The following is a 25,000-nucleotide window of genomic DNA, read 5'->3' as shown; positions in this document are numbered from 1 at the left end:
GTAATGGTATGCGTTTGAGTAAAATACTCATGATTTGATGGATCCTCCGTGACTAAGTTGCTATCCTTATCAAGCTATTGACAGACTATACACGTTTACGGTTTTTCTTGTCGGTACATTAAATCCGGCTGGCAAAATATGTGAGCTTTTTTTCCAAACTCAAGGCATCAAAAGCGTAAGCCTCGAGTTATTCAATCAACAAAGATTGCCTACACTTTTGAAAACTACGTCATATATCGTATATTTTATCAAGTAGTCGAAAATAAACATTTTAGTTTTTCACTAGCCTCCAAAATTTAAAATAAACTATATTTTCCCCCGATATCAACAGATGACCGTGAACCGAAGACCTATAGCCACCTTAAGTGCTTGCCTATCTCAATCGATGAGTGGGGTTCCTGACATCCTATGGTGGGCAGGGCGAATTTACTGTGTCATCTATCCCACTATATCTATTTTGTAACTTGCTTTCTGTCTTTGTCTTGGAATGAGATTGTTTAGTTTTGTCCTTGCCATTTTTCTTGGAAGGCTTGAGAGAATTCAACAGCAGCCTTTTCTAGTTTATCCTGATCTCTTGAATTATTTTAACGGCGCAAGATAAGCCAATACCTCGTTGTCAGCTTTTTCCATGGCAGTGTGTTTAAGAAAACCATACGATGTCTTATTGAAGGCTAAAAATATTTCCTTTCCTGAGGTTAGCTGTCGAGGCCTGGTAGGACCGGCTGGAGTCTCTGAACCTGACTAGGTGAACATACGACTGGGTGCAACCTCTTTTACAGCATTCTTTGCTATGCATCTTGAATAATTCTGACAATTTATGGACTCTCTCTCTCTCTCTCTCTCTCTCTCTCTCTCTCTCTCTCTCTCTCTCTCTATCTCTCTCTCTCCCTCTCTCTCTGATCTGTTCTATACTTGGAACGTTTTATATATAGCATGGCTCTTTTGTGAAACACAACGAATAACAACTTGCAACAACCTAACAGAAAACATGAATAAACAACTCCAAACAGATGCTATATTATGAGACTTTAGTAAATCAATTGATAAAGTCAATTACCATAATCTGGCTATTAAACTGCGGAGATATGGAATCATGAGGAACACACAAGACTGGATAATGGATTTTCTCACCAATCGTAAACAACTGAAAGAGCAATGTCAGACTCAGCTCCAGTACTACAGATGTGTCCCTAGGTACCGTACTGGGTCCCCTCTTGTTTCTTATCTACATCAATGATTTGCCTGAAAGCTTGTCGCTAGGAACTCAACTGAGACTATTTGTGGATGACAGCCTTTTGTAATGAGCAATAAGGCATAAGAAAGACTCAGAAAGTCTTCATCGGGACCTTGATTCCAGAAAATTACGAGCAAAGAAAGATACACACTAGAAGACGTCACCAAAGCAAAATATCTCGGAGTAACGATAAACAATCGCCTGACCTGGAAAGACCACATTGCAAACATATGCAAGAAGGGAAACTCCACCCTGGGATTCTTGAGCAGAAACCTCTTCGGCTACAAAGTAACCATAAAAGAGAAACGCTATAAAGTTTATGTTAGACCAACACTCGAGTAAAGCGGTGAGGTATGGGATCCTGATCACACCTCCGAAATTAGGTAAATAGAATCAATCCCAAAAAAGCTATAAAATTCGTTCAACAAAATCCTCAAACAAATCAGTCATATATGACACTCCATTTGGAACCATTGAAGGAAAGGAGGGAGAAGAATAAACTAAATGTATTTTACAAAGGTCGGAAAAACAAGGTCAGGTAGCATTACACGGCCTCCAACAGAACAAGAGGAAACCTGGCATATTTATGTTGCCACAATCTGGAGTGGACTACCCTCTTCACTCGTTTCTGCCCTGAACTATACGACTTAGGAACAATTTGGATAACTCCCAGTAAAACAATTGGGTATGCGGCTGCTGAGCCTTCCACGAGGAAGTTTCAGCTTGAAAAGGAAGAGGAAGAAGAAGAAACAATTTCAGCAACAGCAAAACTAGAACCAGCATTTTTTGATGTTCATAAAACGGACATGACAAATCTTCTGATAATGAACTCCCTGCACAATCAAATCGCCATTTGAGAATATGGAAAGAATCTGGACATCGTTTATAATTTCTGCAGCCACGCGGATATTTTCGTTCCTGTCTTTTGTCATTATTGAATGGAGGGAAGCTTCATCTTATTGTTGCAAAGCATACAATGTGTCCTATTTCTTGTGATAACGTCATCTGAGGGAAAACGCATATTCTGCCTCCTTGGACAGTGGGATGATGAGAGATTGTCTAGATCGGGATAATTTGACAAGTCTTCTTGTGATTTCTCATTTTTCACAGCGAGCCTTCTGATTTTTTGTGGCCGTATATTAAGAGCAACATAATTTGTGCCATTTGGTATCATTTTGCTTCAGGACCTCCAATGTATCCTCAGAACGGTCTTCAACAGACAAATCTAGCTTGTCACTATCATTTGCTAATCCGTTAAAAGTCTTAACACCATGGCTGGTAGAACGCTACGCTACAAAAGTCACGTACCATTGACCACAATTTCCACTTTGACAGAGCTGGGCATTCTAATTTTAAAAATAAAATTTTTACCGCTTGACAAATTAATCATTTTGACCAATCCACCTCAATACTGCACTTTGCCATTATATAATTGTTAGTAGTTAGTACAAGATTTAGTACATTGTCAATGCCATGATTTAATGGGTTAAGTGACTTGATCACGTGATTGTTGGTGATGGGGTTGAGGCGGTTCATGACGGATATGTTCAAGAAGTTGATGATACGGACATTTTCAACCTGAAATTTGATTTTAACCATATCATTACGCAAACCACAATAATAACATAACTGTATTGAATTAGTGTGACACATAAAATTGATGCTTAAGCGATATCTAGGTGCTCGGTATGCTGCTAATGATGATGACGACGACGACGACGACGACGACGATGATGATGATGATGATGATGATGATGATGATGATGATATTATTATTATTATTATTATTATTATTATTATTATTATTATTATTATTATTATTATTATTATTATTATATTATTATTAATATTTTATAATATATAATTTTTAATAATAATAATAATAATAATAATAATAATAATAATAATAATAATAATATAATAATAATATAATTTTAATAATAATTATTATATTATTATTATTATTATTATTATTATTATTTATTATTATTATTATTATTATTATTATTATTATTATTATTATTAGGTGGGTAAAAGGCGACAGAGTTCAAGTAGACACCGTTTCGTTACCTCGCCGACCCGAAGACAGACGACACAACTTCAGTCGATTATTTTCAAATAATTCTAATTTAATAAGACATTAAGAAAATAAATATTATACTCCTTGATTGAAAGCTATTGGAATATTCAAAACATATGAGAGGGAAATAAATCTTTTTTTTTCCGTATTCGTATTCGACCACCAAACTTTGATTTCTTCGATTTCAAAATCTCATGTTCCGCGTTCCAATGCCGGTAAAATTTGAAATAATTTGGTATAGCAAATTTGTATACTTTTGGATTAAAAACAAATACTTTTGAAAATTATGTTACTCTCTTGGTAAATGAATAAATTTGATAAGTTGTATGTTATGAATAATTGATAAATTATACCTCCGATTTCGATTTAAGCAACAGTGCACATGTGTACTCGGTACCGATGACGTTGTGACCTTTTGACACCAAAGCAAAATGTCGTTGTGAAGGCGGCAAGTTTCATCACCACCTGAATTTTAACGATTTAATTGCTGATACTCACTCTGGATTAAAAAAGTTCATATACATTTAAACCTAAGCACGAATTTTCATGATCAGACGTTGAATGCTGTCCTCTCGCAACTACAAGCTGGTCGTGAAGTTCCTATTCACATTGTCACACTCACATGATGAGTAGTTAGAGCGTACTACGTTGTGACGAGAAGAGCTCCGCTTGTTGTATGCAAAACATTTGGGACATTTTTTCCAGGCGCTATTACATTCAAACAGAACGCTCTCTCACACCTCTTCTTCGTTCATTCACAGACTCACGCGTCCAGCACATTTCAACAATGGCTGCAACGTTTATCTGCCATTAAATGTACACTACACTCACTGTAGAGTTTATTAATAAACAAACATGAATATTAACAGCTTCAAAAAAGAACAAAATACTAAGCACGGAATGTTTCGGGCTCAAAAATCTTCTTCAGCCAGCAACAACAATAAAAAAAATAAAAACATAAATACATGACTAAAAAATCAGATAGATTTGTACCGTATATTTAGTAGTTAATCTGGGTCTTTGTTAGTAATGTATTTATGTTTTTATTGTTTTGTCTTTTGTTATGCCCTGGCACTGGTTGCTAGGACGTAACTCGAACGAGTCCGGAGTTGACCGAACCCTCCTCGATTTGCTAGTTTTTCTGAACTCCTCAACCACCCAATCAGGGGTTCGAACCACTGCTATATAAAGCGGATACACCAGGAGAGATTTTTCCTTGAGTTTTCTTGACTGGACACGATACTGCCTATCAGCGGTTGTGTATAATTTTATTTTTTATTTATATGTGCCAGATGTTCTTAATTCGTGGATGCCAGGAGAGAGACTTGCAGGATGAATGAATAAGAAGAGATGTGTCGTTCCTATTTATGTTGTAGATGTAATTTAGTTTCTGTAATAAATGTATCGTGATTGTTAATCTAGATTTCCTTTCCTTCATTATAATATCTCTATTATATGAAGTACGACCTTCATCTCCCTCCTTCCTTTTTTCCAACCAGGCCAGGCTCAATGCATCGGTCTGATCTGCAAGGGAACTTATCATCGAGTTCCCTCTGTCTTCTGTCTTTCTCCTAGTTTGTTTTTTATGTTGATGTTTCGGGCTATCTTGCTCTACCGACCGGGACAGAGCTCGATTTATCACACTTTGTTGTTGACTGAAGAAGATTTTGAGCCCCAAACGTTCCGTTTTTGTTGTTGTTGGTATTTTGTTCTTGTTTGAAGCTATTATATTCATTTTTGTTGCTTACTTTTTACACTATACAGCTTCTAGCAGCTTAGTATCACTTTGCAGAGTTAACTGGACGTTTTACTTTGTACTTTCTAATTAACTTTGAAGGCGAGTAGTTTCCCTGTACCAAGTTAAAGGAGGGCACACAAGATATTAATAAAGTTGTGTAAATTTGTTACCTCAATCTTTTGGTGTCACTTCTTAAACTTTTGATATCCTTTGATTTAGCGCCTTGGTTTAACACATTAATGTGCACTGGATAGAAAAATGAATGAGCTTTCTATTGATGTATAATAGAGGAAAATGGTTTTGTACTCAATATTATGAAGGTTCAAACGAGTGTGAACTTACTTTTGTACATTACTATCTAATATTAAATATTATGATGATATCGTATGTAAAGGAAATAGAGCATGGTTACTTCTTCTTCTTCTTGTCATACTTCTCCTACTCTTTACTACTATTTCACGTACATATTCAATTTCTTGGTGTAAAATCGCACCATTCAGGCAGACATATCACAATTCAATTTGCTTCATTATTTTGGTTATAGAAGTCCATTCCAATCGTAATAAAATGTATTACAGTAAAAGCCTGTTTTCATTTTAAAACGTGTGAGATTTTGTGCTCAAATCACTTTATAAATGGTCCCAAGCCAACCATAAACTGAAAACTATGGAGAGCGAGACAGGAAGCATGTAAGACGCTTTCATTTCTTTACAATTACATCACATAATGCTGCTAGTAGCTGGCAATTCAGAGTAAGTACAGTTGTTCTTTAAAGTGCCTTACCCAAGGACGTAAAACCAATAATATAAAAATCTGATAGATCGTTTTAAATAGACATTTAATTCATATTTTAACATATAATAAGTTTCAATACATAAGTCTTTGGGTATTTCCAAAGTTTCATCCTATTTTTACATTGACGAATATACAATGGCGTTGGGATGATAAATTAACAGAACAATAAAATGTACAATTTTAACAAATTAAAATAATCAGAGCATTGGTCATGAATAAACAAATTATTGACATGAACGGTTGAATTGGAATGCATTGAGATATTTATATAAACTAGGAATATTAAGCACCAATTTAATTTTCCTTGTCAATCATTTCTACCGCAAAAGCAAGAATTGCAAAAATATGTACATGTGCTTTCTCTCTTTATTCTTTTGAATTAAAAATGGTCTTAAATCATATATTCCAACATTAATAAACCATACCCAAACCTAATTTAGAAGCACATGGTTGTGAAGCAGGCGCTTCAGTTACTAAAGTGACAAGACAGTACAATTTTACTAGATGGAATATATATTGAAATATGGAAGGTCCCCAAGCCACTCAGACAATTAGATACCACCCGAAATCAAGGAATAAACAGTCTATTGGTAAAATTTAAAAGGCTTGCTACTTTATTAAATGAAACGCCTGCTTCAAAGTGCCAAAACTCTCCAACATGTAGGTCTCGGAGATGTTAATGGATTCTGGTGTTACTGATTTAAGATGTTTCTTTTTGAGTAGGAAGAAATCAAGAATGACAACTCATAAAGATTTCCCACTACATCTTTCTTGTATTCAATGGGTTTCAAATAATTTAAAATTGCACATGGATAAGGAGAATTGAGGAACAAACAAAAGAAGATAATAATACATAACCTTTATGCTTCGTCTCAAAATGAAAACGTGGGAAAGAGTGAAAATTTGCATGCTTGTTTCACGAGAGTATAAAATATATTAGGGTGCGAGAGAAAAATCTGGAAAAAAATTGTAATACTGTTTCAATACAAAGAAGACATCAAAAACCGTCGAAAATTTGCAAGCAACAAGAACAATACCTTTAGTTAATACTTGCTAAGTTTGATTAAAAATGTATGATTGATTAAGAAGCTATGCCGGTTACATCAAAGTCGTATAAAAATTACATATCGAAAGTTTCCAAACTTGCATCTTGTTTTAGCAGTGTTCTGTTACTAGAGTAGAACTTTTCCCCGTCTTGTTGAAAACCAAATGGCCTATTGGGATAGCTTCTGGAATACGTTTTCCTTTTAAAGCAATATTACATAATTTTCAATTCGATGCAAAAATCATATTTGATTTATTTCTAAATATTAAATGGTCTCAAATGAGTCCGGACTTGAATAAAATGGACTACAGCATAATGTGGACAATGATGTCAAACAGTGTATAAGAGTCGAATAACGTTCTACACATAATTAGGGCTAAAAGAGTCCATTCAAATTTCATGGAATCGTATCATTTTTTAAGACATAAGAAAATCAATTGGATCTTGGGAAAAGAAAGGCTACGCACAGTCATAGGGAACAATGGGGGAATGACAGATCACATAAGAATTTAAGAATTACGTCAAAATTTTCGATATGGCAAATTTAAGGTGTATCTATTAAAACAATGGTCAAATCAAGATTTCTCAATAATTTTTTCTGATGTATTGTGTTCTTAAAGTTCAATAAATTGGTTCGATTATGGGGAAATTTCAGACTTACATCACTTCTGGTCTGGCGATTATAGCCTTCTAAACTTTTCTGATTCCTTCGTAAGTGATTTACAATATGTTTTTTTTATCTCATAAGGATTGAATAGCGTACACTGAACACACGAGTCGTAATATGCACCTTTTTTTTTGGGGGGGGGGGAGGGGGGGGGGCTAGTGTAATTTTAGGAGGGACTACACTGCTTTTAACCAAGCGAAACTCTAGTGAAGAGTCCATCTCGATAGGGCATGGAGAGAGATATGTGCGGAAGGAGTATTATATCACAATCGTACCCATACATCACGGGGATTCATACATATCTGTGCTTAGTTTAAGAAAGTATCTCGATAAGGAAATTCAACTACTCTAGATAATGCGAATGTTACCCGTCATTTAAAAAAATAATTTGCAAATTATAACAATTCAATTGTAATATCGTGCTATGCGGCTCTGAAATGGTTGTGGTAGTCATGACTACAGCAACCTAACCTTTGAATGGGTAATCTTAGTGCGATGATCATGCTGCTGTCGTCGTTGTTGTTGTTGTTGTTGTTGTTGTTGTTGTTGTTGTTGTTATTGTTGATGATGATGATGATGATGATGATGATGATGATGATGATGATGATGATGATGATGATGATTCATGCAAGACTTTAAATGCAATTTTCAGCCTGCCTTTGGTTCATCCTGACGTAAAATCAAATTGAGATGGTGATGAACTTATTATGTCCGCCATGATTAAACACAGAACGTGAGCTGATTTAAACTACAGTTAACCCACTTTATCAAGCCTGACTTTGGCAGTCAAAGAAAATAACGAAAATCGTAACGTACCACGATATGATGTCACATACAGTATTGTTGGAAAGGGAATCACTACTTATATCCTTTCTGGAATTCTTTCACCATTCTTGCCATTTCGTGCATGCCTTCGTATATTCCATCGCCATTCGTCGCGCATGCGCCCTGAACGTACCACTTCCTGTCCCGCATGTCTCTGAGACCAAGCCTATCTGCTACCTCTGACGTAGAAGCAGCTCCCGGCAGATCTTGTTTGTTTGCCATGACAACCACCGGAACTCCCACCATTTCTTGGTCTTTGACAATGTTGAAGAGTTCTTCTCGAGCCTCCCGAAGCCGAGCAGTGTCAGCGCTGTCCACGATGAAGAGAAGACCCTGGAGATTGGACGAAGAAAAATGAATCAGTATTACTTGTCCGTATTTCTATTTTTAAAAGAAACCATTTATATTCTTATATGCCCCTAACGACCAAGAGGAACAAAATATTTTTTGTTCGTGTCCAAACATCCCATTATATATATATATATATATATATATATATATATATATATATATTATATATATATATATATATATATATTATTTATTTATAAAAAAGGAACTCTAACCTAAACAAACAAAGCAGTGTATTCTTATTAAAACATACTTTGTTTGGTACTTTTTGGCTTTATTTTATGACGGAAGAAAATCTTGTGGCCCGCAACGTTCATTTTTCATTAATTGATATTTATTACAGTTCTGGCCTCTTGTAGCTTAGTATTTAATATAGAATAACTAAATGTTTAGAAATATATCTATATTTTATGTGTTACATTGCAAAATACTTTATAGATCTATGTCAAAAATAATTTTGCATTGTTTGGCTCAACTATAGCAGTACACGTCACAAACAATGCAAGAAACATAGATTTGTCTATAGGCATGATCAAAAATAAGTATCTATACGCATTTAAAATTGGCATCATATTCCCATTTGGAAACGTTGCATCAAAACCTGTAGTTTTTCATATTATCATTTTGGTATCTTTTTTTTTTTGTTTTTATCTCAAATTTCCTTCTCCGTGATATGTGTTGATGGCTGATGATTATTCATGACGATGGTAATAAAAGAAGATAAAAGTAGATAAAAGAAGTATGGATAATGAACAAACAAACTTAAGTCATGTCTTGGTTGTTGAGGGATGAAAAACGGAAAAACATTTATTCATTAGCACGGGTCTTGCACAACTTATAATAAAAAGAGAATAATAGCACATAATAATAAAGTCGAGTTTACGATAATTCTAATATTATCATTTTGGTATCATTTTTTTTTATATCTGAAATTTCCTTCTCCATGATATGCACTTGCTTTTTTAACTGTATTTTCGCTGCATTTAACTGTATTTACAAGAAGCACGTTTGGCAAATATCGTACATTTGCTGTCTTTCCTGACCCTCTCCAACTTAAAACTTAACTCAAAAGCCCTATTTTGTCATGTATTCCAACAAACATTGACAATGCAAAGACCCAATTTAGAAATACTTGGGCGCCTCAGTCGTAGCAATATAGTCAAATGTTACCAAAGGGATAAAACAATCATTGATGAAACGTCACAAAGTCATTCCGACAACAAGAAATCAATGATTAATCTATCAATATGTTAAAATTGAACAGTCCTACCAGTACACACAATGGAAGCACCTGCTCCAAGGTGTCTAACCAGACGGCCATGTGATTCTAAATTTGATGAATTTTGTAACAAATGATTTAAGTTTTTTTCTGAGTTGAAAAAAAGCAAGACAACACATGTGAATTTTTTTGTCCTACATGCTTTTTGTTCTTTTTTGCAAATAATAAGTTGCAAAAAAAATTGTTACAAACATTTAATGTTAAAACAGCACATGGATATCATTGAGTAGGAAAGTTGAGGTAAGAACAAAAAAAAGGATAATTGCTCACTTTATTATAACACAAAAAAATCACAAAGCCAAAGAGATATATACTGCCTGTTAAAATAAAAATATATGGACCCTTTTAAATGTGTATACTTATCTTTTAGCACGCTAAATGTGCTCAAAGCCATGGCCAATGAATAGGATGTGAAGGAGGAGACAATCAACGTGTTAATGTAATTATTTTATGACGAAAAAGTCAGTATTACACATAATGTATGGCAAGAAAGTGTGAATAAACGCTCTTTTTCAAACTCTCAACTTTGCAAAGTCAATAGCAGGATTGAAACCTCGACCTACAAGCCATATACTGGGTTTTATACCACTAGTCTATAAAGTGGCAAAGATTTTTAAAAATTATTTCCCTAATGAGTACAGTTTGCTATTCTTTAAACATAACAAACAAAAACAATACAAAAGAAACAACAACAAAAAACAAACAAACAAACAAAATACAAAACAACCCCGCGAAGAACTCCCACAGAAATTGATTTATTAAACTATTTATTTGTAATTAATTACCTGAGTATTATTGTAGTAATGTCTCCACAGTGCCCGGATTTTCTCCTGGCCTCCGACATCCCACACTGTGAAGGTCACACATTTGACAGGCGTCACCGTCTCGACATTAAATCCAATTGTAGGAATGGTGCACACATTTTCATTCAGCTTTACCTACAAATGATATGTCAATATTAGGTTAACTCTTTACAATAATAATAAATAATAATAAATAGGTCTATTACAGCGCCCAATTCCGAGACCTCAAAGTGCTTTACAATTTCACTGGACACACTCACATCGGGCAAAGAAAACAGTTGCAGACATTAAATAAATATGCTTTACAAAACAGAATAAAAATTGTTATTCTACATAAAATGAAAACTAAAAATGAAACAAATAATCAACCATAAAACAGAAAGCATCTATGGTAAAACTTTCTTGAAAAGATAGGTTATAAGCGTTTTCTTAAAAACCAACGGCGGGCAGCCAATGTAGTGTACTGAGAACAGACTTATTTCACGCTTATTTCCACATGTCGACCAATGCCCAGATCCATTCTGGCAGCCTCGTTCTCTACTTTTCTGGATTCGATTCAACTGTCTTGCCAGGAAGGCCCGAATTGCAATAGCCGAGGCGTGAGGGAATGAAGGCGGAGACGGTTGCTTTAAGCTCGTTTCATTCTTTTAATTACAAACAGAATTCGGTTCTATCTTATCACAATCAACACCTTTTACACAATGGCGACAGTGTTTCCTTGCTCTGACAAAACACATCAAAAATAATTTGGCTAGAAAGCGTTTATTTCAAAGATTATCGATTGTTTAAATTAGACAAAAACGTCTCAGAAACTTGACACTTCTAAAATACAAATTAAATGCTCATATATTATATCAACTCACGTTTCGTCAATGTGTCAAATTTAATAATAAAGCGTAATATAATTTGGTTATTAAAAAAATGTTTATGCATGCCACTTCCATTTTTTTTGGATGAATAACGTATATATTATTATTATTATTATTATTATTATTATTATTATTATTATTATTATTATTATTATTATTATTATTATTATTATTATTATTATTATTATTAGACGTCTATTGTTATTATTATTATTATTATTATTATTATTATTATTATTATGATGATGATGATGATGATGATGATGATGATGATGATGATGATGATGATGATGATGAAAATCCAATAGTGTCGAAAGGTAAAGACTTTGTCCAAATGTATATCGTTCCTGTGAGACGTTATTCCTGCTTCTCTATTGTATAATCTTTGGATTACTTTTGAAAATGAACCTTTGAGAGATTGAAGTAATCTAATCAATTATGTAGACAAAACAAAACAAACGAAACACACACACACACACACGCACACACACACACACACACACACAATAAATAGCAAAAAGAAAAAAACCAGATCAGAGCAAAACAAAATAAAAACAACGATGAAAAAACAACTTTTGTTCCAACCACATATTATATAACTTGGCCTACTATTTTTATTTCCATAAGAACTACTCATTTATATAAATGTCATGTTGGTCGGTGTTTGGACACACGTACCTTGTACAAAATGGTGGTTTTCCCAGCAGCATCCAGACCCAACATCAGCACTCGTGTAGGAGTTCCAGATTGGAAGCTGGAAATGGCCTCAGACAGACGTGCAAGTAGAAGACCCATGACTTTTCTTGAAGAAAATTGAAGTCCTTTTGAAATCTACTTGATGGTTTGAAGAAAAGTTAATCTTCGCTAAAATAAAAAAAAAAGATTCAATTTACTCTTTGAATAATTATAACTAGTTACAGGTGTTTTTCTATCGGTTTTAGTTCTTTCACTCTATACGTTTAATGTCAATCTGTTTAAAAATATTACCTAATTTTATACAATGAAAGCTAGTCTGATTGATATAAATGAGAAATGATTAAATGTATAAGCACTTCTAGAGTAGGCTTGGTTATTTATCTGTATGTTGAAGATTTCTGTCTGAAGTTCCTCGAGAGATATAGCTGTATTTATACCCAGTCTGTAGTGATGTCAAACTGTTGTGATCTGGGAATGGAAACATGGATCCAGAGACGTGGCCACTATACTTACTCTATTTCCACGTGGAATTATTATAAATAGTCTTTCCGGGAATTTCCGAAATGAAGACGCAACTGTATGAAAGATAAGGTTGAGTGGTTTCTTCCAGGTCACGATAGACTAGAAAAGAAAAATGTCGTGGAACACAGCATGTTCAAAACGAAATAAATGTTAAGTCTTTAAAAGAAACGTGATTGTCGTGATTTATTATGATTTTGATTTTAAAGTTATTTCAAGCTACAAACTAATAAAGGAACGAGGCTTACTGCTCGATTTCACGGCTCACGGCACAGCTCGGCGGGTTTTCTATGTTTACGTACTGAGTCAGTTTCTATAAATAGACACAACTTGAGTGTATCGATTGAATGGCGCCACGCCACTGATAAAACACTCATTACTCTGTTTAACATGATGAGTTATGCGCTACGTGTACATATAAGTGCACGTCGGTTATGATTTAATTCAAAAATATAATACATTCATTAAGATATGTTTTATTTGTTTATTTAATTAATAATAATAATAAAATGGCTGCGCAGTCTCTCTTGTCGTGAATGTATGCGTCACTTCGAGTTTGTCAGTCTGTTTCTATTATACAGTTAGTAATTTGTTTCCATAAATGTCTGTCCAGTGCAATTGTTTTTAGCTTTTATTTCATTTTTATTTAATTAGCATTCTTTAAATTATTTACTGATATTCACGATTTTGACAGTGGCTTTATAAATTATTATATTAAGATATGCATGAAAGAATACGGCTGCGCTGTCTTTCTTGACGCTTGTCGTGACAGTGTGTGTTACTTCGAGTTTGTCAGTTTGTTTCTAGTATCCAGTTAGTACTTTGTTTCCATAAATGTCTGTCCAGTGCAAGTGTTCTTAGCTCTTGAATGGCATCATGTGTGTTAAGGTGCTGAGGCAATTTGATGTTTCCTTGTGTTGTTGAAATCAGTTCTTCGGTTGTTGTTTCTTAATATAATTTGATATTTTTTGAGGTCTTGATTCAATGTTGTTGGAAGTGAAGTTGGTGTATGCCCTCTGTAATTGGCTCCTTGTTTGAAGTAATCAACCATCGGTGTTTGTGCTGGAATATTTTCATCTCGTCGGAGCACGTGTCCGAACAGTTTCCATGTTTGTTTCTTTATACGCAAACTGACTGGTTGTACTCTGCATCTGTCATTTACATCCTCATTACTGATTTTGTACTTCAATAACTCGTCGCGATGAAGGGAATCCAGGGTGTCCAAATTCTTTTTTGTAAGACCCCAACGTATCACAGTCGTACTTACATAAGGATTGGCACCACTTGCGCTTCGTAAAGGTGTTTTCAATTATTTTCATGAATGATGTTCGTCTTGTTCCAAACATTAAGATATTCATATTTTTTAAAAGGTTTGTCTTCTTTTCAGATGCTCAGCGTGTGTGGCTTTAAAAAGAAAAGGGTACGTCTCCTCATTTGGCGGTTGACGTTGCGAATCGCCATCTGGCCGGCTCCCCAATGCTTTGCTCGCACCTGCACACTTTACCTGAGTTTGTTGATCGGCGTTGATGGCTTAAAAGGTTCGTCTCGTTTTATGGTAATTCCACGGTATGGTGGTATAATAATAATTAAATAGATGAGTGCCTGTTTGTAATAGACTTTATTTTCCCACAAATATTGCGGGTTTTCCACTAGTAAAAGAAAATAACAATAGGAGACACACTGGAACAATTGCACGTAGACAAGTTTTGTAAACGGTAAACGTGCCCCAGTTATAACGTGATTCAGTTTTTCTAAGAAATGAGAAACCATACACAAAAACACAGCGATGTGTTTGACCCAATGTTTCAACATAATATCTCAAAAGTATTATCGGAAAAAAACTCAAAACAAAAGTAGCAATGACGTCATAATATCCACAACGAAGAGCTCAAAATAAATAATGACATCGGTCGATTTAAACTTATTTGTAAGAATATTAACCCAAATGGTTTATTATTGTTATGGAACGACTCTCAAACCACCGCAAAATTATTCATTACAACAATGTTAAAGACAAGCCCGTGACTGCGTCTGTTATCAGGCCTGCAAATAATACTTATATGCATGTCAACTTCGGTCTTTATTAGGAGACGAAAGAAAATTACATTTAACAACTATACGAATTACCAGTAAAGAAAAACAAACTCTTCTATCTTTTATAAACTTTTACTTGTAAACGATTTTTGTTTTCGTAGCTATCACTCCCCCCCCCCCCTTAAGGCTATGTGGTCTTATGGTATGACACTCGCTTTCGGATCAGAAGGTCCTGAGTTCAAACCTCGCTCGGCGCATAGTTGAGTCCTTAGAAAAGACTATTTACTCACTTTTTCTCACCGTACTCAGGTGTAAATTGAGTCCTGGCCATTAACAGTTTTGTCTCTGTAGGAAAAAATGTAATAATAAGAGGGGTCATGTCTCGTTCTACATGTTACGTGTTGCTGTTAGTGTAAAGCGTTTTGAGCAGATTTGGAGGATAACCCGCTATATTAGAGCTCAAGTATTTTACATTTCATCTAACTCATTTGCTAAGAATGAAGTGGGATATTTGTCGGTCATTTACCTTTTGGTCTAGGGTCTCCGGTTCTATTCTTGGTTGAGATAGTGGAATTTATAGTTGTGGTCTTCCAAGCTAGTATTTGTTAACCGTCGTGACTTTTATTAAAGAATCTCAATCTAACAAGTGTTCAAAATGATAAAATTATTTCTTTTTGCCTCTGGTTGGATGTTGGCTCTCATAGTCGGGAGCTCACCGGTACAATATCTTGCCTTATATGATTATTAAAGGGATTTTGTGCTTGGTCAGAGACCGGGTGGGTGGCGATGATTGCAATATTCTTGCACGGCCATTGTCTTTACTCCACTCGATATACGAGGGCTCTGTCAGAAATAACCGAAAAATGCCCATTGCTCAGCAACCAGTGGAGATTTTTAAATTCTGTAAACGACATGATATTCCTTATTTCCTTACGGATATTCCCAGAAATTATGAAGTGCATCATTTTGCACAATGAATTTCTAGACGATTTTAAAGATGGCGGCCCACCTTGAAACTTGGTCAAAGGAGGAAATCAGAGCTGTCATACGTTTTTTGAACGCCAAAAGTCTGAATCCTACCGAAATTCATAAAGAACTTCAGAGTGTATATGGTGAGCATGTTATAAGCCGTACACAAGTCTATCACTGGTGTAATTTGTTTGAAGCCGGCCATTCCGACTTGACAGACAGGGAAGGGAGAGGGCGTTCGATAACTGCGACGTCAGAAGACAATGTGAAGCGAGTTGATGAGCTTATTCGTCAAGACAGGAGGTTGAAACTTCATGAAATCGCAAGCAGTCTTGAAATTTCGGAAACTTCTGCCCATAGAATTGTATTTGATGAACTTGGCTACAGAAAAGTCAGCGCAAGATGGGTTCCTAAGCAATTGACAGACAATCATAAAGAACAAAGATTGGACATCTGCAGGGAACTTTTGAGAAGAAGCAAGAGCTCACGCAGGGTTCACGGGCATACTGCCAACGCCGGCGGAGACTTTCTAGGGTACGATGTGACTTTTCTTGACAGCATAGTCACCGGTGATGAGACTTGGTTGCACCATTGCACCCCAGAAACAAAGCAAGATTCGATGACATGGAAACATCCATCCTCACCTGTCGCGAAGAAATTCAAAGTCATGCGGTCAGCAAAGAAAATAATGGGAACTGTTTTCTGGGACAGAAACAATCAATGCTGCAAGGTACTGCCAAACTCTTGACAAGCTTAGGGAGGCCATTCGCAGAAAGCGCCCAGGGCAGTTGACCAACGGGGTCATTTTGCAACACGACAACGCTACACCCCACACAGCACGAGTGACGCAAGGTTGGCTAGAGAAATATGGATGGGAGATTTTGCCACACCCACCACACAGTCCAGACCTCGCACCATCTGATTATCACCTCTTTGGGCCACTGAAACGTGAGCTGGCAGGAAAGCGCTTTGATGTCGATGAGGAGCTTGTTGACCATGTGCGGAAATGGCTACAAAACCTTGACGGAAATTTCTTCCGAGAGGGTATCTATTCCATGGTGCGGCGTTGGCAGAAGTGTGTCGACAGACTTGGCTGTTACGTAGAGAAATGAAGGACGAGTCAAGGTATGAACACGTGCAAGAATTTTGTTGATAGCATAAAAAACGCGGATTTTACAGGCATTTTTCGGTTAATTATGAAAGAGCCCTCGTAGGTATGAATGGGTATAGGCAGTTTCGACTATTGTAAGACTGCTGCCAGTGCAAAAGGACACCGAACAGGCGACTTATACAGAATAAAATGAACATTCATGATTCCTTCGTAACAGAAAAGAACAATTGTTAAGCCTATATATAAATCTGTGGAAATCACAGACATTGAGAAATATTGTAACTTCTGTAGGGAAATGACCTACATAAATGTTTTTATTTATCTATTTTTTATTTACTTTCTTGCGCATCCGTTCCAGAATTGCCTTCCACATACTAGGGCCGTGGCAATCTTGCCACCATCAACACCCTGTGTCTACCGATCGATTCCATAGCTCATTTGGTTTTCTAAATTTACTTTCGCTCCGATATTTCATTGTCAAAAAGGCATTACACGACAATATTTGATACTCAGGATTGGTTTGGCATCAATGTGTCTCAGTCTTATACAAAGTTATTGGCGTCCAATCAAAAATATTGCAAGGTATTGCTGCCACGCATATAAACATTTAACGTTACAAAATCAAGCACATGCCATGATCGGGTTGATTTCCCTCCAGACAACTTTAAAGAAAGTTTCGAGAAGTTCCTTCGACTGCCAAATGACAGTACATCACCATAGGTTTATTAATATTTGCGTAATCATGTCTCTGGAATAATATAAAACTATCTGTTCATAAGAAACACACTGCAAAAATTGTTAACATATTCATAAATATTTCCAATGCCTTTATTGCATGTGATATAATTAGAATATTCGATTTATTGAGTAAGGGGAGGTACATTGGTTTTACATTTGTATACAAAATATTCTTTGAGGTTGGTGAATATATTTTGTCAATTTTAGCTTTGGTCGAGAAAAACCCATTCTTAATTTATTCACCACCTTGTTAATTGAAGAGTTATAAAGTATAGACAAAGTGTATTGAGGTCTGATCGAACATTCGAGTGATTTGTTGTAAATTGGGTTAATCATGAAATAGTATGATATTGCGTATTGAAATAGTGAGACAAACAAAGACAAAAATACATCACGTGGAAATTAGAATATAAGATACACAAGTCCCTTGATTTTATCCTAGGTAACAGTGGTCAGCATGATCAAATTTGTTTACAAAAACCGTCCAATTATTATTGGTAAGGTTCATAACAGGATGTAAATAGGCCTGATAATAATGTTATCACAGTTTAGCATTTGAGTTTAGCATTTCCAGCAAGTGTCTAATCGTGGTGCAACCTTGTGACCGCAGCTTTCTGAATGAAATTTCAAACATAAGGGTTGAAGGATCCTAAAGAATTAAACTAGCTCACTGGTATTATCTAGTTATTATTGTCATTATTATTATCATTATTATTATTATTATTATTATTATTATTATTATTATTATTATTATTATTATTATTATTATTATTATTATTATTATTATTATTATTATTATATATATTTATGTTATTATCATTATCATTGCTATTATCAATATTATTATTATTATTATTATTATTATTATTATTATTATTATTATTATTATTATTATTATTATTATACATCATCATCATTATTGTTATCATTATTATTATTATTATTATTATTATTATTATTATTATTATTATTATTATTATTATTATTATTATTATTATTATTATTATTATTATTATTTTATTATTATTATTATTATTATTATTATTATTATTATTATTATTATTATTATTATTATTATTATTATTTTATTTCAAATCAATTAAAACATTTACGAATGTTGGTATTTCTCTCTACAATGTTTCTTGCAAAGCCTGTTAAATTATATTCGTTGCGAGGCACGGGCTTTTTCTTATCGATCTTCCATCTACTCCTTTTCTATCAGATAATTTACCTGAGATTATTGTAACTTTCTCCACACCATACTGCCTATTTAGGTCACTAATAGGATAATATATATTGTCGGTGTAAGACAGTGTTGTGTAAAATTCAGGAATGCAAGAAGAAACCATTGTATGGAAACGTCAGTTCTATCAACAAACTACTAGGAATTCATCATCATCATCTTCATCATCATTATCGTCATCATCAACATCATTATCGTCATTATTATAATTGATATCATCTCACCATCATCATGATCACCACCATCTTTCTTGTTGTTGTTGTTCTCCTCCTCCTCCTCCTCCACCTCCTACTCCTCCTCCTCCTCCTCCTCCTCCTCATCATCATCATCATCATCATCATCAACAACACCAACAACAACATCATCATCCTCATTGCAGTTTTTGTCATTGCCAATTTAATCTTGAGCATAAACATTATCATCACAACCGATCACTTTTTGTTTCTTTTAATCTAACTTTCTTTTTTGAACACAACCAGTAACAGTGATATGAAATTTATTTGGTTATTATCAACTTTAGTTTGCTCATGTTGGTTTTGTTAAATAGAGATTATGTTTCGATTTTTGTTTGATTGGCAAACTGTCTAAAAGATTTAATCCTGAATCTTGAAGATTCATTACATTTACGTTTGCATTTTTTTTTCCAATTTTGTGTATACGAACTTTTGTATTGTCTGATAAAATATAATTATTCACTTCATTGCAAAATTAAACAGTACAAGAAATTACCACAATTCTCTTTTTTCCTTTTTGAAATCCAACATAAATACTTTCGTACTCTGAAAAAAAGCTTGAAATATTTTGGCCAGAAATCTCTTCCCTCAAATAACAATCCATTTAAATGACTCTATCTCCTTAAAAACTCTAAAACCAGGGAATTGATTAGTTTTTGGTCAAATCAAGAGTACAACAAAACAGAAATTCTTGTCTGACTGGTAAACAGGCACTGGTTATACTGACAAAACAATTTTTTACTTCACATAATATTGATAGATTAATTCCCTCCTTATCGACCATTTTCCGGATTTTACCAAAAGCGTCATACTTATCCGACGGAAAAATAGATTTTTAAAACTATCACTTAACATGCTATACATAAGTTTGTTCAGCAAAACAAGCTGTACAACAGTCTTTCAGTTCTTTTAATTTCAACAAAACATTTCTTAAACTTTTGTGATGTACATAGAGAACAATTTTGGTTGTATCATAACGAATGTAAGTTGGTAAGGAGAGATTCCTAAGTTATCCACCTCTATAGAGTGTCGGGTTTGAGAAATGGCAATTTATTCAATGAATCTTCCAAGTATTCAAGCCAAAATGTAAAAAGGGGTTTTGACAATGAACCAGATCATTGATTTATGACCGAAATCTGAGGTCGTTGATAATTTTGTCCTTTGCTGCTATGTCACATTCCAATTGACGATTCTTGCGTTTTTCCCACTCCAGCTGTTCACCAAGGTTTTGACGTTCATCCTCTAGGGTTTTCTTTAACAAGCAGTTGTCGTATTCCATTTGTTGTTTCTGTAAGATGATTTAAAATCGATGTTTTCAGTTTTTTAAAATTTTGCAACACCCGTTGGTTGCTTCAGTGCCATTATAAATAAAAGTATTAGAGTAGTCAAAGATTTACCAATCTACCAAGTGCTTTTAAAAAGAAGCAAGACAAAGATGCTGAGTTCAAAAGAGATAGGGAGTAGATAAAAGGGCAATATATCATTGCAGCTTGTCCAGAGTCAATCAAAATTTTAAAATTGACAGGATCACCCCTAAAATGGAAACGTAAAGATGCATTCAGATTTAGCTTCACATTGAAAACTTAACATTGACATATAATGGAGCAATGGTTTACCCAATACAACATAACTCCATCTATTTCCATCTCGGTAAAAGACTCCATTTGGAACTCAGACAAACCCAAATTTCAATGATAACCTTCTAAAAACACAAGAGCATTTATATAGCGCAATATCCACTAAACGGGCTCAAAGCGCTTTACAGAGGGTCTTCTTCTTCTTCTTCTTCTTCTTCTTCTTCGTCTTGTGTGAAACCTGCAATAATGATCGTTCGGGTCCCAGGACAACAGCTACATCTAACATGTAGAACGAGACATGACGCCTGTTCGGCGATATTACAATTTTATCGGACAGAGACAACGCTGTTAACGACCATGTACTCATTTTACACCTGAGTACGGTGAGAGAATGTCAGTAAAGAGCCTTTTCCAAGGGCTCAACTATGCGCCGAGCGAGGCTCGAACCCAGGACCTTCCGGTCCGAAAGCGAGTGTCATACCACCAGACCACATAGCCGCACTTTCTAGAGGAGAGACGCAAAGTAACATGGAAAGAGTGAATTATAAAGCTTGATAGATTAGATAGCAGGGCCGTGAAAGGATGAGAGGAGGCTTGCGTTTCTTGGCCATAAAGGAAAAAAGAATTATGAAAACGATTATAATGATGATGAATAATAATAATAATAATAATAATAATAATAATAATAATAATAATAATAATAATAATGATAATAATAATAATAATAATAATAATAATAATAATAATAATAATAATAATAATAATAATAATAACAATAATAATAATTATTATTATAATAATTATAATGATGATGATGATGATGATGATGATGATGATGATGATGATGATGATGATGATGATGATGATGATAATAATAAAAATAATAATAAAAATAATAATAATAATAATAATAATAATAATAATAATAATAATAATAATAATAATAATAATAATAATAATAATAATATAATAATAATAATAATAATAATAATAATAATAATAATAATAATAATAATAATAATAATAATAATATGATAATAATTAATGATATAATAATAACACTAATGGAACACGGATATTTATATATATATATATATATATATATATATATATATATATATATATATATATATATATATATATATATGTATATATATATATATATATATATGTGTGTGTGTGTGTGTGTGTGGTGTTTGTGTGTGTGTGGGTGTATTCGTTTGTACGTACATAGCATTCCATCTGTTGCATTTGACTTTCCAGTTCTGTTCGACAAGAAAACAAGTCGTTCTCTGCTCTTTGGACCTATCAGATTTAAGAAAAAGTATTGATTACCGACATCACTTCCATTTATACTGTACGAAAAGGATAAACTACAAAAGAAGACTGCTCACACAACACTGATCTACACAACACTGCTCTAAACTGAAAACGATACTATTCTTAATTGGACCAGAATTATTTTTAACTTCAAATTCCAGTTAATCAAGATGATATGTATTTTTAAAAGGAGTCTTTCAAGATTCATGTCAATAAGTAACGCGCCAGATTTAGAATTATCCCATAATGAAGCTCAACTACTTGTGGTCAAATTGAAATAGTAGTTTAGATAAAATCAACATAAGGGACAGTTCCCATTTTTAGCAGTAGTCGCATTACTCATTATTATTACCATTAGCAGATACACTCTCCAGTCCTTTTCAAAGAGTGAAAAGTGTTGAGAAGTGTACAAAGACAATTAGCTTTATTTTCCTTTTATATCGTTATAAAATCACGCAAAAAATATAGATGAATGAAACAAACGTAACAAAATTAACAACCCCCCCCCCCTTTAAAAAAAAACAAAAACAAAGCAAAACATAAAACATGCAATACAAAATAATTTTAAAAACCCCCAAAACCCCCAACAAAAACAAAAACAACCCCCCCCCCTCCCCAGGCAGTACAACAAACAGCACAAACCCCATACACACACACTCATTTATATATATATATATATATATATATATATATATATATATATGTATATATATATATATATATATATATATATATATATATATATATATATATATATATATATATATAATCCGAGTCCCTGGGAAACGATAGAATTGAGGACATTGAGTCAATCCTTTTCTGTGGGAAACAAAAAGGTCGCAACAAGCTTAATAAATTAAATCTCATCGAAAATTCCTTTGAGTTTTGTACACTGAGCGCAGAACAAATTATAAAAACATCGGGAGAAATTGATGTAATTACTGTTTCATATTTTCTATCAGTTGTCAAAGGAAGAAAGATATCGTGGTTTGGCCATGTTAGCCGACATGATGACAAGACTTCACTTCAGGGTCCGGACATAGCACAAAGAAGGAGACTTCGGTCAAAGAATATGTTGATTGACAACATCAAAGAATGGCAGCAATGTCATGACAGAAAATGATGATGAGTATCATAGAGAAGTCAGCCTAGAGAAGGATTGTGTCTGCGATTTCTCAGGGGAGTGAGTGAAGTGAGTTATCTGACAGATATGTCATCAGGGTCTTCAGAAAAAAAAAGACAGGAAAAGAATAAAATACAAGCGATAAATCAAGCCTTACCTCGTTGCTCAGTGTATTCACCTTCATCTCACATTTCTGACTTGCGCAGTACAAGGCGTTCTTCTCTTCCGCACAACCCTGCAATTTGGCTTGTAATTCACAGATCTCTTGCTGGGGAGGGGGCGGGGATAGATCAGTAAAGTCAAATTAGGAGGAATATTGGTATTTAGCACATATAGCAGTTAATATTCACAAAATAAGATACACTCAATTCAACTAAAAAGCAAATTATATACGCATACAAAATTATCACGCATGAATACATATATACATATACACACTTTTATGAAATAGAAACGATGATATTATGTTAAAGCTAAAATAAATTTATGCAAATCAGCATCAATTGAACAATCCTCGAAACACACGAGAACACACACACACACACACACACACACACACACACACATGACAATATTATTGACACATTTCAGGTTTGAATAACTGGGTAATTTTTGTAATATTTCATCAAACGGTTTTTTACAATATGTGCAGGATTTATTTAAGTTTTGAATGATATAATGTTTAACACTGTGTGCCCTTTGGTAACTGATTTATGACGTCATCAATAGAACATGATAATTTTGACATAAATCGTAATTTATTTTGGCTTTATCCGACATGATTCTCAAACCTTGACAGACAACTCGCTGAAAGCATTGTCTTCTCAGATGAAGCAACCTTTTACGTGTCCGGGAATGTAAACGAACACAAGGTTCGACATTGGAGGAAACAAAAACCAGGTGAAGTTATCGAGTGTTGTCGCAACTCACCAAAAGTCAATGTCTGGTGTGAACTGACATGTTGCGCATTTCTTTTTTGATGACATAACAGTGACTACAACAAACTCTTTGGCCATTCAAAAATCATACGGGGTCCCTAAATTTGATTATCTTCAACCTAACATCTTTGCCAACTGGATGATGCTCTCCCTCAGTGGAGTTAAATGTTAGGGAATTTTTAAATGAACAGTTGCCAAACTGATTGATCGGCCAAGATGGTCCAATTTCCTGGCCTTCAAGATCACCTGATCTATCCCCACTTGACTTTTTTATGGGGATATGTGAAGAGCAGAGTGTTTAGAACCCCCATGTGAGACATGCTACACCTAAAGACAAAAATAAGAGAAGCCGTTCGCTCAGTCAAAATAATGGTGGTAACGTGGAGCTTTAAATCAGATGATTGTGCAAACACACGGTCACAAGTAAGATATCAGAAAAAAACTTTTATAAATTTGGATTAATATGTTCAAAACCAAATTGATGTCGTTGCAGCTATTCTTGCGGTTATGTGGTCTAGTGGTATGACTCTCGCTTTCGGGTCGGTGCATAGTTGAGTCCTTGGAGAAGGCTCTTTACTCACATTTTGTCACCGTACTCAGGCGTAAAATTAGTACCTAGCCGTTAACAGCGTTGTATCTATCCGAAAAAAATGTAATATCGCCTAATAGGCGTCATGTCGCGTCCTACATGTTAAATGTTGCTGTCGGCCAGGGACCACTTGTAAAGCGCTTTGAGCACGTTTCGTGGATATTGGGTTATATAAAAGTTCAATTTTTTTTCTTGAGTTATTCCAACCTGAAATGTGTCAAGAC

At 34.4% G+C, this 25,000-nt stretch overlaps 2 protein-coding genes across 3 annotated transcripts in view; both read right to left on the bottom strand.

Moving 5' to 3' along the window:
• Nucleotides 1-5,871: 5,871 nt before the first annotated feature.
• LOC144977232 (ADP-ribosylation factor 6-like) lies at nt 5,872-12,823 on the bottom strand. Of its 2 annotated transcripts, none has more exons than XM_078922235.1 (4): nt 12,739-12,823; nt 12,365-12,550; nt 10,800-10,952; nt 5,872-8,717 (listed from the first exon to the last, which is right to left on the bottom strand). In XM_078922235.1, the coding sequence occupies exons 2-4, from the start codon at nt 12,479-12,481 to the stop codon at nt 8,418-8,420; spliced, it is 570 nt and encodes a 189-aa protein (XP_078778361.1). In that variant the 5' UTR covers nt 12,482-12,550; nt 12,739-12,823; the 3' UTR covers nt 5,872-8,417. The 2 variants fall into 2 exon arrangements, with proteins under 2 accessions (XP_078778361.1, XP_078778360.1); XM_078922234.1 differs by having other exon boundaries at nt 12,674-12,791.
• A 5,851-nt stretch (nt 12,824-18,674) lies between these two features.
• Nucleotides 18,675-25,000, bottom strand: part of LOC144977231 (uncharacterized) — a 49,153-nt gene continuing 42,827 nt past the window's right edge. The window contains exons 15-17 of the mRNA XM_078922233.1: nt 23,407-23,517; nt 22,037-22,111; nt 18,675-20,517 (exon numbers count right to left, since the gene is read on the bottom strand). Of these exons, the coding sequence (XP_078778359.1) occupies nt 20,353-20,517; nt 22,037-22,111; nt 23,407-23,517 (351 nt within the window). The 3' untranslated portion in view covers nt 18,675-20,352. The remainder of the gene's footprint in view (nt 20,518-22,036; nt 22,112-23,406; nt 23,518-25,000) is intronic.

Source organism: Berghia stephanieae, chromosome 7 (assembly GCF_034508935.2).
Source record: "Berghia stephanieae isolate SIO BIC M18660-M18661 chromosome 7, UCSD_Bste_1.3, whole genome shotgun sequence".
Taxonomy (NCBI): domain Eukaryota; kingdom Metazoa; phylum Mollusca; class Gastropoda; order Nudibranchia; family Aeolidiidae; genus Berghia; species Berghia stephanieae.
The sequence above is the reverse complement of the archived record's forward strand: the minus strand, read 5'-3'. Positions and strand labels throughout refer to the sequence as shown.

Excerpts from the sequence above, each read along its gene's own strand:
- LOC144977232 (XM_078922235.1), bottom strand. The coding sequence starts at position 12,481 with ATGGGTCTTCTACTTGCACGTCTGTCTGAGGCCATTTCCAGCTTCCAA. Across the intron at positions 10,953-12,364 it reads AAACCACCATTTTGTACAAG|GTAAAGCTGAATGAAAATGT; the intron begins GTACGTGTGTCC and ends TATCATTTGTAG. Across the intron at positions 8,718-10,799 it reads ATTACTACAATAATACTCAG|GGTCTTCTCTTCATCGTGGA; the intron begins GTAATTAATTAC and ends TCCAATCTCCAG.